A 15,213-nucleotide genomic window follows, 5' to 3' on the forward strand; every position below is an offset into this window, starting at 1 on the left:
AATAGTACCCATATATAAAAAAGGAAAATATAACTGAATGTGAGAATTACAGAAGTATTTCTCTACTGAGTGTTCCTGGTAAGATCTATGCAAGTATACTTGAGAAACGGTTGAGAAGGATTGTAAAAGAAAAGCTTGTTGAAGAATTTTCACTTTACTACAAATAGTTGAGAAATCATGAAATATTTCATGTATTTAAGTTTTGTAGATCTCGAAAAGATGTATGACGAGGTGCCAAGAAAGAAGCTATTGAATACGCTACAGTTATATGGTGTGAATAGGGCATTATATCAAGCAGTACTTGGTCTTTATTTGAGTTGTAAGTCAGCAGTTAGAATTGAAGGAAGTACAGGAAGACGGTTTAATGTTAAATTTGGTGTGATACAAGGATGTACATTATTCCCTCTGTTATTCATTATCTATATGGATCACATTATGAAGGAAAATGGTATTAAACACAACAGTTATTCAATTTAGTGATAGATATGGTATGATGGTCAGCAATAAAAAGACCAAGACAATGAAAATAGGTAGAATCGTTGAAAATGTCAACTGTGTTTTGAATGGAGATCCTGTGGAACAAGTAAAACATTTCAGCTACTTAGGCACGATTTTTAGTGAAGATGGTAAATTAAATATGGAAATAGACAACAGAATCAACAAAGCTGGTATGGTAGGAAGTGAATTGAATAAATTCATATGGAATAACAGAGAAATTAGTCAGAACACTAAATTAGCTGTATACAAGACATTGTTCAAACCAGTTTTAACTTATGGATCTGGGAGCTGAGTCAGAAGTAAAACATTTGATCGAAGACTAGGGACTGCAGATATGATAGTCCTCAGAGAGATTAGAGGCGTGAACAGATTGCTTCAATGGCAATATCATATCAAAAAAATGAGGATATTAGGAAAGAACTTGACATTGTCAGCATCCAGGAATGTGTTAGCAGAGATAATCTCTGGTTACTTGAACAGAATTGGCGAGTAAAGATTAGCAAAACAAGTGTTCTTTCTGCCATGTTGGCAGGAAAAACGACCCAGAGGAAGACCAAGATATAGGTGGATTCGTATGGTACAAAGTGGCTTAGATGATAGAAATATAAGATCTGATATTGATAGTATTGGAATCTTGACAAGTAACAGACTGATTTGGAGGAAGATTGTAGATAGGAAGTTAGTAATGATGTAAATTTGTCATATGGTACCATCATATCCTGTACACCCCTTGAGGGTACATGTCAGGAATTTGGTGATGACGTTTCTGCTCGACTGGTGCCACCACGATAGCTTAAAATATGCTATTTTTTATAGCATATTTTATAGCATATAACTCAAAATTTGCTATCAAGAAGAGTTGTGAAATATCGCACAAGAACTGTTTGATCATCTTATCCAGTCTATGTAATCGAGATGTACCACTGTTTTGGCTGTTAATGGAGACCATACACCCTATTAAAAATTAACAAAAGTGTTTTTGGCTATTCTTATTAAAATTATTTCCCGCTGAAATGTAAAATTTGTTAAATTTGTAATAAATATCGATTACTTAAACAATATCTCATCAATTACACCCTATCCATAAATAAGAAATATTTTTTCGTGTATAAAGTACCCAATAATTATAATTATTTGCAGAAATTTATAATTATCCAACAGAAACTAAAATATCTCCTAATTGTTTTGAGCAGTAGAGTTCTTTTTAGAGTTCTTCTTCACTGATCCATGTAAAATTGCAACTTAAATATTCATCCGAATATAGTCCATTCATTTTTTATATTTTACTATGCATAATGCTGTCTTCTGTATAAGACGTATTTGCAGCAATGTCATTAATACTACTTCCAGTTGTACTTGCCCCATCATTAATATTTGCCTGAGAATCACGTTTTCGTTTAATAATAAATTTATTCATTGTGTGCTACTACGCTGTTAGACAACCACAAACCAAATACATATTAAAAAGGGACTGTGCACTATTACGATGTTACACAACACACAAACCGAACACATCACTGAATGACTGTAAAAGAGACTCTCCTCCATGACCTATAAACAATATTCTATTGGTTCAAAAGCCAATGTGCATTGCAGTCTCAGTTCTTAGGATCAGAGTAGCCAATTACACTCAGAACTGTGTCATGTGACATCTTCCACTGGCGAAACACTTGTAACTAGTTTACGGAACACAAGTGTTCCGGGGAACACCTGTTATGAACCACTGGTCTGTACATTCGCCTTTTCTTCTTCATGTAGCTTCCTCAATGAGAGGGTGCAGCACCATGTCCTTCCAGTTCTCTCTGTTGGTGGCTTTCCTTTTTGTTTCTGCATGATCTTATATTTTCAAGCCATGTCCTTCGTTTTTTGCTTCTTGATCCTTTTCCCATAATTTTTCCTTCTAAAACTGTTAGTATCCTCTGTTCTGCTGAACCTTTCAATACATGTCCTGCCAATCTCATCTTTCTCTGGATCATTTCCTGTAATAAAGATCTCTGTAGGACATCTGTATTTGTCACATGTTCTGTCCATGGGATTTTCAGAGCTCTTCTATATGACATTTCAAAGGCCATTATCTGCTGTCTTACTCTCTGCTTGAATATCCAGGTCTCACTTCCATATGTGAAAATTGGCCACACTAATGTTCTTATCATTCTTTTCTTTGTCTCGATACTCACAGAACTTCTGAGCAGATGTTTATTTTTCCAGAATGCATCTTTCTCGCCTTTTATTGGTCCATTTTTTAATAAGATTTCACTGACCTGAGAACTGTTTCGAACTGATTGGCTCCTCAGAGATCAGGTAGAACCTTAAGAGAACAAAAACTTTTGTTCAGTAGTAAGGAATTTGAAATGTCAGATATATTTTTTGTAATAGAACTCTCGGTCTGTGCATAAAAGTAATTACTAAAATAAAGAGCCAAAAGGCTTCAGTTTGGTGATATAAAATTATATAAGTCAAGTGGTTATTAGATCCAGCATTATTTCAAAGCTGAATGTATAAACTATGAGAGTTTTGTAAGATAAGTTGACCAGAGAGCTTACGGGAACACATTCCCCAGCATTTTTTTTTTTATATATTTTCTCAGTTAACTGTTTATTACCAACAATCATGTATCACTGATGAAACACTGGTGGTTCCATAGTATAAAAATTAATCAAAGCATTAACAAGAACTTATAAATTGACTAGGTCTGAGAACATGTAGCTATCAGATATACACACACACACACACACACACACACAGACAAATTGTCCAGAGAAAATGTGCAATTATTAAGTGACATCTCCATGGAGTCTGAGGATCTAACTGGAGAGCACTCTACACTACACGAATCACTGTCTACAATATTAATATGCTATCTATCATCCAGATTGACACTTGGCAAGTGATTTTTAAATTTTGTTTTATTTAATCTAACAGATAAGCTTAGGTGTTGATGGTTATTCATGACTTATTTTTCATGGTATTAACAACACTTTTATCACAAAGATGTCTTATTAACACTTATATTTCGCTGATTTTCAACTCGGCATCATCAGAGCACAACACACTTGTATGCACAACAGTGAATGAGTGAAACAATATAATTGCAAAAGACAAAAGTTCTAAAGTCCTATTTTTGGCGCACTCTCACGAAAAAAAAAAAACGGCTATCCAGGAGTTTTTCTTAGGATAACCGTCTCCCAAATTTTTGGCAAATTAATGCAACCATATTTGTTAAGGTTGGAAGAATTCTTCAAAGCCATTGCTGACTCAAAAAATAATCTTTCAGATCTATGACGACTCCTGAATAGCACATTTGTTTTCCTTCATCTAATCCTGTGTGAAGGAGTGTCCAAAGCACGGTCTGCCAGTCCCAACTTGCCATAGTAATAGTAGCGAATGTATCTTTCATGTTCTTCCAGGCGGATGTTCACTGATCTTCCTGTTTGCCCATAATAGGCCAAGTCACAGTCACAAGGAACTTCATACACTCCTGGGTGTGCTAAAGATTGAAGTTTATCCTTAAGCAAGCAGATCAGAGTTGCCAGCTTGACATGAGGTTTGAAAGTGGTGCGAAGGCCATATTTCAACAATACTTTGGCTATCTTTTCTGATGATGTACCTCTGATATAGGGAATAGAAATGGTCATGTTGTATTCTTGTGTATTAGGGGAGGGCAGAGTAATGGGCATATGTAGTATTTTATCTATTTTGTAGGGATTGTAGCCGTTGGCTAAGAACGTATGGCGCAGGTATTGGAGTTCACTGGTCAGAGCTGTATCGTTAGAACAAATGGCTCTGGTTCTGTGTGCAAGTGTTTTTAAAATGCCGTACTGTTGGACTGGATGATAATGTGGTTGTTTATGTAGGTATCTTCCTGTGTGTGTAGGCTTTCTGTAAATAGTAAAAGATTGTGATCCATCTGAAAGGCGGGTAACTAATGTGTCAAGAAATGGTAAACAGTTATTTGATTCTTTTTCTACTGTGAAGTGAATTTTGGGATGTTGACTGTTTAGATAGGTGACAAAAGCATCCAAAGTGTCTTGTCCATGGGGCCAGATGGCAAACACATCATCTACATAGCGTAACCACACTTGTGGCTTGTATGTAGCTGTGGTAAGTACTTTGTTTTCAAAGTGTTCCATGTAAAAATTTGCTAATGAGGGAGAGAGGGGGAGAACCCATAGCAGTACCATTAATCTGTTTGTAGAATTTTCCACCCCATGTAAAGCAACCTGCATTCATGGTAAATTGAAATAATTCAAAAATATCAGGGGGAAATTTAGACTTGATTAAATCAAGAGTGTCTAAAAGTGGTACATTGGGAAATAAGGAGGTGACATCGAAACTAACCATTATGTCTGAATGTTTTAGGATTAGATTTTTAACCAGTGTTTTGAAATGGACTGAATTTTTTACAAAAGTAGAGGAGTTGCCAGTAAGGGGGGGGCAAGCGACTTGGCTAAATGCCGGGCCAGTTTATATGTGGGACTATCTATGCTATCGACTATGGGTGTAGGGGGATATTAGTTTTGTGGATTTTTGGTAATCCATAAATACGGGGTGGTTTAACATGAATTGGTTTTATTTTCCTGATGATTTCTTTGGGCCATGATGTCACTTTTTTCAGTAATTTTCAGACTTTTTTATTTTGAGACATCGTAGAGTCTCGATGTATAATTTGATATGTGGAACTGTCAATTATGAGATCTTGCATTTTTCTGTTATACTCTTCTTGATTCATGATAACTGTTTCATTTCCTTTATCAGCTTTTGTAGTAATAATATTTTTATTATTATAAAATATTGTAACAAAATATTATTAACAATATATTATTACAAAATATTTGAAAGTGGTGCGAAACATGGCCTTTGCACCACTTTCAAACCTCATGTCAAGCTGGCAACTCTGATCTGCTCGCCTAAGGATAAACTTTACCCATTAGCACACCCAGGAGTGTATGAAGTTCCTTGTGACTGTGACTTGGCCTATTATGGGCAAACAGGAAGATCAGTGAACATCCACCTGGAAGAACATGAAAAATACATTCACTACTATTACTATGGCAAGTCGGGACTGGCAGACCATGCTTTGGACACTTCTTCACACAGGATTAGATGGAGGAAAACGAATGTGCTATTTAGGAGTCATCATAGATCTGAAAGATTATTTTTTGAGTCAGCAATGACTTTGAAGAATTCTCCCAACCTTAACAAATATGGTTGCACTAATTTGCCAAAAATTTGGGAGAACGTTAATAAAACATCTTTGTGATAACAGTGTTTGTTTTATTTAGTGTTTTTTGTGCTATCAAAATAATTATGCTAATATAAGGCTTTTATTCTGCTTCCTAGCAATTTGTGTATTATTCACTTATTCAATTATTCATTGAAATTTGAAACTTGAATTAAGTGCACCTAAACCAGGGTTGGTGCGAGTGTATCTGATGCCCCTAGGCAAAGAAAATTTAGATGCCCCTATACATTGTCTCTCTCTCTCTCTCTATATATATATATATATAGTCATACTCACACAAGCACACATACACATGCAGATATTTATAAAAATATTATGAACATTAAAAAATTTTATTTTTTAAATATTATTTATTTTCCAGAAGGCACAAAAATCTCTGCACTTTGAGGTTAAGTATACAAAGAGCAGAGGAGTGGAAGAAATAGAGAAAGGCAAAAATAATGTAGGAAACTTCGGCAAGCACCAGGACGGCCTGACTTATTTCAGTTTTTTATTATTAATCAAGGTTTTACTAATTTTTTTCGAAAATTGTAATTTTTCCCCAAACTATGTAGCAAAATCTGGCGCCCCTAGGCGATTGCCGAGGTTTGCCTAATGATAAAACTGGCCCTGACATAAATGTGTGGGTGTGTATTCCAGATGTGGAACATTGAGATTCAATTAGAATACATTTGTGAATTCAAGTATTATTTGGATTGACCAATTCTCATAATTCCAAACAATTTTTATTTAATATGCTGAGAAAACACACAAACGACCATTTTCTTAAAATAATTCTGTATAATGAAATAGAATGACATTTTTAAAATTTTTTTTTTTTTTTTGTGTGTGTTTGCTATTAAGAGTGATATTAGACTATCTTAAGTCACTGAAAGATCGAGAAAATGTACTCGTATTGATTATTATCTCTTACCAGTATAATAATTTTTTTTTTTTTGTCAATTTATTTTCATTAAACAAAGTATATATTTGTCATTAAGAGAAAGTTTATCTTCCAGATGATCTGGATATTGCTCCTGACTTTTTTGAGTATTTTCTTGCCCTTTATCCTATTTTGAAAAGTGATCCAACATTGTGGTGTGTGTCTGCATGGAATGACAATGGAAAGGATAATTTAGTAGCAAACGATCCAGGTAAACATTAATTTGCTGATTTGAATATTTGGATAAACAGAAACAAACTTTATATTATCCAAATTTCTTAATTAACAAAATTAAAATAATTTTGTAAATTATTTTCATTTTAAGTTGACTAATTGTTCAGCTTCCAATGCATAGTCTTTGACACCAGATTTCTGGTGGGTGGCAAAGATTTCCTTTGACACCAGAAAGACCTTGAATTTGAATTCATCAAGAATATGCAGGACAATTCTAAAGATTTTCAATCTCATACCTCATACTCTCTCTCTCTCTCATACTTTCTCTTAAACTCAATTCACACACCAAATGCACTCATCACTTGAATAAGCACCACTTCCACTCACTCATTGCTCTGTTAGAGAAATATCTAGTGCTTAACCCTTTCTTAACCATGCATAAACTTCCACGGATACTCCTTGTTCTCTCCCCACCTTTCAAATTAAGTTTCATTAGACAGTATCCTATAACACCCATTCCTTTCTCTTGTTTATTGGCATCTGCAGCCTACATATTCTTGATATTCAAAGAATATGTAGGCTGCAGATGCAATTCTCATATTCAAAGAAGAGTTGCAGAGATTATATCATATACCTGATATAATCTCTGCAACTCTTCTTTGCACCCTTTACACACCATTATCCTTTCCACAGTATGCAGAGACCAGATCTGTATGCTGTAGTCTCAGTGCTGTCATATCAGGGACTTGTAAAGAGGCAAAATGACTTCCTTATCCTTGCGTACTAGTATTCATTTCAATTGGAATTATCTTCTGTCTATTTAATTTTTGCTGTGACCTTTGAAATTCAAATTCCTATCCCATAACTCCAAGATCTCTAAACTCATCAGTTTCTTGTAGCATAATCCCACCAGTGCCAGCTAGGTTGGCCGACTGATTAGCGTATTTGCTCTCCAGCCAAAAGGCTGCGGGTTTGAATCCCACCGTGGGCATGGATGTTTGTCATTTGGGATTATAATAATAATCCCACCAATTTGCGGGAGCTTGGCTGTTCAGTAGTATTGAAGCGGGAGTTAAGCCAGAAGGCAAAGCTAGCTGTCTTCAATACAGTCTATGTCCCCGTCCTCACCTATGGTCATGAGAGTTGGGTAATGACCGAAAGAATGCGGACATGAATCCAAGCAGCTGAAATGAGGTTCCTTCGAGGGGTTGCGGGCTGACAAGACTCGACAGAGTCAGAAGCTCTGCAATTCGGGAAACCCTCGATGCTCAACCGCTGTATCTCCATGTTGAGAGATCACAGTTACGTTAGTACAGGTACCTGGTCAGAATGCCACAAGAGAGAGGCTCCCTCAGCAGGCCCTCTTTGCCAAGCCATAGGGTGGAAGGCCAAGAACTTGCTGGATAGATTATATCCAAAACCTTAGGTGGACACGTTTGGGAATCCCACCAAGACACCTGAGCTTGGTGCGGAGGATCATGACCATTGGAAGTTCCTCTTGCAGCTGCTGCCTCCATAACCCAATTAGGAAAGGTGGGCCTTGAAGATATATGTATGTATCCCACCAATATAATATACTGTCATAATCTCATCACGCAAAGTGCATAAATTTGTGCTTACTAACAATGAATAGACAACTTATTCAAATCATTCCTTATTTCCCTGCCTATCTTTATATCATCAGCAAACAATTAAACATCTCCTGTCAGGTCCTTCCCAATATCGTTAATGTAGAGATTAAACAATGGTCAAGGGACTGATCCTTGGAGTGGATCACTTGTCACCTTGACCATTGTTTCCACCACTCTTGAATAAAGTCTAACAGTATCAAAGTGTAACCATTCCTTTTAACCAACATGACCATAACATTGTTATACAATATAAGCACATTGCTAAAGCATGATCTCCATTTATTAAACACATGCTGTTACTTGCAAAGTAATATCCTATTTGTTAACCCTTTCTGTATGTTAGTTCTTAGCATCATTATGTGTACGAGGTGTGTTCAAAATGAGACTGTACTTTTTAAATAGCGCACCATCCAGCACAGAGAGCGCACTTCAGCTACTGAGTGCACCTAGCGGCAGGTTTTGACAACAAACTGCCATTTGTCCAATTCTGCTATGAGCATTAGTCGTCAAGTTACATCTGCTGAACTGAGCACATGCATAAGCTGTTCGTCATATTAGAGACCATGAAAGAGCTTGAAGAACAATGTGTGTGTGTGAAATTGTGCTGCAAACTTGATAAAAATTAAGACGTAGGTTTATGGCTATGATGCTGAAACTAAGATGCAATCATTGCAGTGGGTGGGGAAAGCTCCTCAACCAAAAAAGCACGGATGAATCAGTCAAAGATCAAGGTAATATTGGTTGTTTTTTGATTGGAAGGGCATTGTCTGTTATGAATTTTGTACCATAGTCAGATGTAAACAAGAAATTTTAAGAAATGTATCAGGAAATTTTAGCGTGTTTGAGGGATGCTGTGCACAGGAAGCGGCCTGAATTGTGGGAAAACTAGACTTGGATGTTGCACCACAACAATGCACCAGCTCATGTGCTGCTCCTCATCCGCAGTTATATGGCAAAACATCAGGTGTCTGTTGTACCCCATCCACCCTATTCTCCAGGCTTAGCCCAGTAGACTTTTTCCTGTTTCCGTTTCCCAAACTTAAAACCACTTTGAAAGGACATAGTTTCTAAACGACAGAGGAGATTCAGGAAGTGAACTCTCGGTCAGTGTGTAAAAGTACTTATATAATTTTCCATTACTGAACTGAAGCCTTTTAGCTCTTTATTTTAGTAATTACTTTTACACACTAGCCGAGAGTTCACTTGCAAAAAATATATCTGATATTTCAAGTTCCCTAGTACTGAACAAGAGATCAAGTAGAACCTCAAGAGAGGTTCTACTTGATCTCTGAGGAGAACCAACCAGTTCGAAACAGCTGTCATTATTAAAATAGACCAACAAAAGGCGAATATAAGGATGCTTCAGTGGCACCTATGTCTTCTGTGTGGTCTATACCAAGGTAACTGGTGAATGCCAGGGAATATTCTGGTTAGCTCTCTTTTCAACTTACATTAAGAAACTCATAGTTTCTACATTCAGCTTTGATATAATGTTGGATCTATTATCCACTTGACTTATATAATTATCTTAACATGATTTTGTTTATGGAAAAATCATGTGTCTGTGAAATGAAATGAAAATATTGTTAGTTTAGGTAATTGAAAATGAAATAAAAGATGTATAAAAATATCTTTATGTTGATAAAAGTATGTTAAAATGATATTTTACTGTAAAAACAATATAGCAGTGCTTGTAGTTTCACTATTGGTAGTTGACTAGTGAATCCATTAAGTCTAACAGTGCCTCATACTTCAAGTCATCGGTGGAAACAGCCTATCATTCAGCAGCATGAAGAATCAGCAAGATGTGCATATTGTTGTTCTTCTTCTCTTCTGTCTAAGACAGGTTGAGTCTTTCATTCAGCAGGATCTTCCAGTCTTCTCTATTTCAGCCAGGTGATTCTTGGTCTCCCAGGTCTTCTTTTTTCAGTTTGTAAAAGTGTTTATTAGGATGTTAGGTAGTCTGTCTGCATCCGTGTGTGTGTGTGTGTGTGTGTGTGTGTGTGTGTGTAGCATGGCCGACCCATCTTAGTTGTTGTTTTCTAATTTTTTTCTAATATTGTCTTATACGATAATTCTTGTCTAACTGTGCTATTTGTTTTCTTTTCTATCCAAGTTTTATTTATTTTTCTTAAGCATTTCATTTCAAATGACAACAGTTTTTTCTCCTCTCTTTTTTTAATTGTTAATACTTCTGCTCCATTGATAACTGTTGGTATAATTACTGGTTCATATAATTTGATTTTGGCTTGTTTAGATATCTTGTTTGTTTTCCATATTTTCTGTAATTTTCCCATGGTGGTCCATCCTATCACTATTCTGTGTTCTGTGTTTCGAGTGCATCTATTGTTTCTGTTAGTTTCAATCCAAGATATATGAAGTTATCTACTTGTTCTCCAAGTAGATAACTTCTACTTGGATACATAAATTACATAGATTACTAAAACAAGCCTTAAAGTACAAGCCATTAGGGAAAAGAAAACCAGGACGTCCTCTTAAACGATTCAACGATGACTTCTAAGGCTATGCTAGGCCTAAATCCTTGATACGCATGATGATGATGATCTACTTGTTCTCCAGTTAGAGTGACTGAGATGTTAGTTTTGTTCCTTCTTATTTTCATCACTTTTGTCTTTTGTATATTTATTATCATGTTATATATTTTACAGGTTTCATTTAGTTTGTTTAACAATCTTTGTAGTTCATTTGGGGTTCTTGCAATAAGAACAAGATCATTTTCATATTTGATATCATTTATATTTAAACCTTTGATATTGATTCCAGGCTCTTTGCCTATTGCACTCTTTACAACTTCTTCTAGATATATGTTGAATAGGCATGGGGATAGTGGACATGCATTACTTCTTTTGTATTACTCCTTTTTGGATCTCTATGGGTTCTGTTGTGAGTGTGTCCTTTTTAATTATTGCATTTGTTTTAGAGTAATATTTTATCAGAAACTTTGTTATGTATTTATCTGTTGCTTTTTCTAGTAGAACTTTAAGAAGGATTTCTGTATTGATGCTATTGAAAGCTTGTTTGAAGTCCATAAAACAAGGTGTAGATCTTTATGGTCTTCCCAGCTGAGTTCTGCTAGTTGGTGCAATGTGAAAATCTGGTCTATTGTTGAATAGTTTCCTTGAAATTCAGCTTGTTCAGTGCCTATCAGTTCTTCATGGGTGCTTTTTAATCTATTTTGTATAATTCTTAGGAATATTTTATATTTGTGGGAGGGTAAATTGATTGGTCTGTAGTTTCTGCAATCTCTTTTGTCTTCTTTCTTGTATATTGGGATGATCTTTCCAGTTCTCCAGTCATTTGGTATCTCTCCTGTTTCTAGTATTTTGTTGAATAGGGTTGTTAAATATTCTATTGATGTGCTCTCTCCATATGACCACAGTTCAGTAGGGATAGTGTTGATACCTGGTGCTTTATTGTTTTTCATTTGTTTTATTGCATATCTAACTTCTTCTTTTAAAATTTTTGGGTGATCATTATTTTCCTCTGTTGTTGGCATTGTTGTTTTATTTACTTGATGAAAGATAATCTTAAGTTCGTTTGACCAGATTTTCCTTATCTCTTCAATATCCATTTTCAAACATTTGCCAGTTTCGGCCATCTTGTTGTTTATCATCTTACTGCTTTTGCTGAGAATTTTTTTATGATTTCTCTTGTAGTGTCATGGAAAACTTTTAGACTGTTTTGTTGGTATGCCTCTTGGCATTTTTTAGCTTTTTCTTCTAGCCATTTTTCTTTTGCTTTTTTGCACAAATTATCAACTTTATTTTTTAGTGCTCTGTATATTTCTCTATTCTCTTCGTTGTTTTGTTGGTGTACAAGTATCTTGGCCTCTCTTTTTTCTTCTATTGTGGTTAGGATTTTTTGGGTGTTATCTGCTGATTGATTGTTTTTGGTTTGTTACATAGAATATCTTTTGCAATTGATAACACTGTTTCTTTTCCTTCTTCCCAGTATTTTCCACTTTTTTGAGAGATTATTATTATTATGTGACACCTCCAGGGAGTCCAAAGACTCATCGAGGAAAGACACTTACTCTACATCTCTGTCTCCACCACTCAACCCACCAACTACAACTAACTGCAACTACACCAATGCCATCTACTGCCTGCTGCCACCACTAGCATTTCCACAAACATCCATGTTGCCCATGGCAGGATTCGGACCCACAGCCCTTTGGCTGGAGATGCTAACTGCTCAGCCAACCAGGCCAGTGATGGAAGGTTTTAATCTCAGGCACATCTGTTCTAAAACTTGACTTTTGATTGAACTGTCTTTTAGTTTTGATAGATTGAATCTTTCTTCTTTACTGATATTATGTTTTCTGTTAAATTTTATTTTCCCTTTGGCAGTTAACTAACACTATTTCTTTTCCTTCTTCCCAATATTTTCCACTGTTCTGAGAGATGGAGAGTTTTAATCTCAGGCACATATTCTACCCACTTAACCTTTCTCCCTAAGAGTTAATTTTAAATAGGACCATAGGTAATCCAGGATCCTAAATCTAATATAACAGTTGTCATGTTAAATTAGGACATCATTTTTACTGATAACAAAACTATCTATATGAAAGAATGTTTCTCTGATGTCTTAAATAGAATATAGCTTTGATGTAGTTAATTAATTTTATTTCAGTTATTTATTCTAATTTTATTTTATTTTCACTAGATTTTCAGGCCAGTAGAATAACCATCGATCAAATCATTGTTTCTTCAGCATACTATGTGAAATGTAATTTATCTTGTCTCTCTCTCTCTCTCTGTGTGTGTGTGTGTGCGCGCGCATGTGCATGCTTGCTTGCTTGTGTGTGTGTACACACTGCAGATGATGACCTTAATATGGAAGTTGAAACGTCGGGAAATTAAAATAATTATTTATAATATAGTTGTCGAGTCCATAATTTCTGTAAAATGTGCAAATTCCCATTTCCACTGTGAGCTGTGAATTATTGCATTACTATAAATCAGTTATAGACATAGTATAGCTTAAAGCAGTACAGGGTTCAAGTTCTTTAATGTAATGTATATATACAGGGTTTCCACATTGAACCTAGTTTCAACCTGTTGTTACTACTTGAGTGTATGGACCATGGTGTTGAAATTGTACAGATAAGAAGGAACACTCACTAAGTTTTTGTAAAAAAAAAAAAAAAAAAAAAAAAAAAATGCTAGATGAAACTTGTAGTCTCCGGAACGTTTGAACAACCCAAATCTTACATATTTCTGCATTTCGACTTTTTACCATTCTTTGAAACTAGAGAGTTCCAGTGTACCCACCTTGTATGTCTATTTATATCCTCCTGGAGTGAATAACTTTACATCAAGGACAACTTAAAAAGTTGTCCTTGATGTAAAGATTGAAATGTAAAAGATATTCTTAATTTTATTCAAGTTATTTTTCTCATAATAGTATTCATAACATGAATCTGCTAAATATAATGAGCTCTGTTCATTCAGTCTAAATGAAACTTAATTTTAGTTTTTTTCAGTCCTATTATTCACCCACAGTAAGGAACTGTAACATAAATGTTATAAATATTTATTTAATGCTTTGCAAAGGTAAGCAAATAGCATATACAAAAGAACATATAACTTGTTTTCTATACTTGAAATACTCTCCTTGAAACATATAATTTTATTTTGCTTCATTTAGAGTTACTTTATCGATCAGACTTTTTTCCTGGTTTGGGTTGGATGCTTACCAAAGATTTATGGTCTGAATTACAAAGTAAATGGCCTAAGGCGTGAGTAAAACATTTATTTTGTTATTTTCTGAAACTGATTAATTTTCATTTCTTTGCTGTGACATCACTTTTTAAGTTGTCAAGAAATTTTGCTTAAAACCATAAAATTCTATTGAAATATATAAATTGATGTATTATGAGAAACCTTTTCTGTATAATTGGTTGCTAATGGACAGTTGAAGCACAATATATATGACCTCATCAATTGTCATTCCTCATAATGTAGTCATTCTGTGAAGATGCTCTAGTGTAAATAGCTTCCTGCTGAAAAGAACAAAATCTCCAACTTCCTAAGTGAAGTTTATTCTTAGTTTTTGACTCCAGAAGATAACAGGTTTTTTTTTTTCTCTTATTTATTTCCCTTTTCATTCTCTTATCCTGTTTGTTTATCATTCATCCTATTCAGCATGAGTGATGCACTTGATTTGCATAGCAATAAATATGATTCTGCAGGCAAGCTAACAAATTATGCACCACATTAAATCCATTGGTAGTGCATTAAGAATCTTTAAGACAAGACAATGAATAATCTTGAAACACTCTAGACATTTTGCAAAGTGCAAGCCAACAAGACATGATTTCAGGGATACATATTTTCATGTTGAAATTTCTGAAAAAGAAAAGAAAAAAAACTGTAGACACCAAATAAATAAAAAACTTTACTAGCTAAAATTAATTATTTGCAACTGATGTTTCACTAGCATTATCAGAGGCAATTTCACACTACACACTTAGTGAAGACACAAACTAAAATGACCAAGATAACAAGGACAGTCACATGCATGGAGGATGACAGTGGTGCTCTTTGTAATGATTCCTGTTATTAATGCTGATGGGTAGCTCCGGCAGTGCACCAAAATCTATTTAAAATCATACCATCCATTCTGTTACAGTTAACCAGGTTCTGTAGAATATGTGCTGCTTTCAGGAACAGTCTCTGTGATTTAAACCTGGATTTGTAAAGTAGCCTGGTTTTTTTTTTCAT

The 15,213-nt window shown here is 35.0% G+C and overlaps 1 protein-coding gene across 1 annotated transcript in view; it reads left to right on the forward strand.

Annotated features, from left to right (window-relative positions):
• Positions 1 to 15,213, forward strand: part of Mgat1 (alpha-1,3-mannosyl-glycoprotein 2-beta-N-acetylglucosaminyltransferase) — a 328,989-nt gene that overhangs the window by 197,166 nt on the left and 116,610 nt on the right. Inside the window, exons 7-8 of the mRNA XM_090400969.1 lie at positions 6,739 to 6,873; positions 14,138 to 14,228. Coding sequence (XP_090257095.1) covers positions 6,739 to 6,873; positions 14,138 to 14,228 — 226 coding nt within the window. The remainder of the gene's footprint in view (positions 1 to 6,738; positions 6,874 to 14,137; positions 14,229 to 15,213) is intronic.

This window comes from Typopeltis vanoorti, chromosome 11 (genome assembly GCF_054136105.1).
Source record: "Typopeltis vanoorti isolate ZY-2024b chromosome 11, IOZ_Tvanoo_1.0, whole genome shotgun sequence".
Taxonomy (NCBI): Eukaryota; Metazoa; Arthropoda; class Arachnida; order Uropygi; family Thelyphonidae; genus Typopeltis; species Typopeltis vanoorti.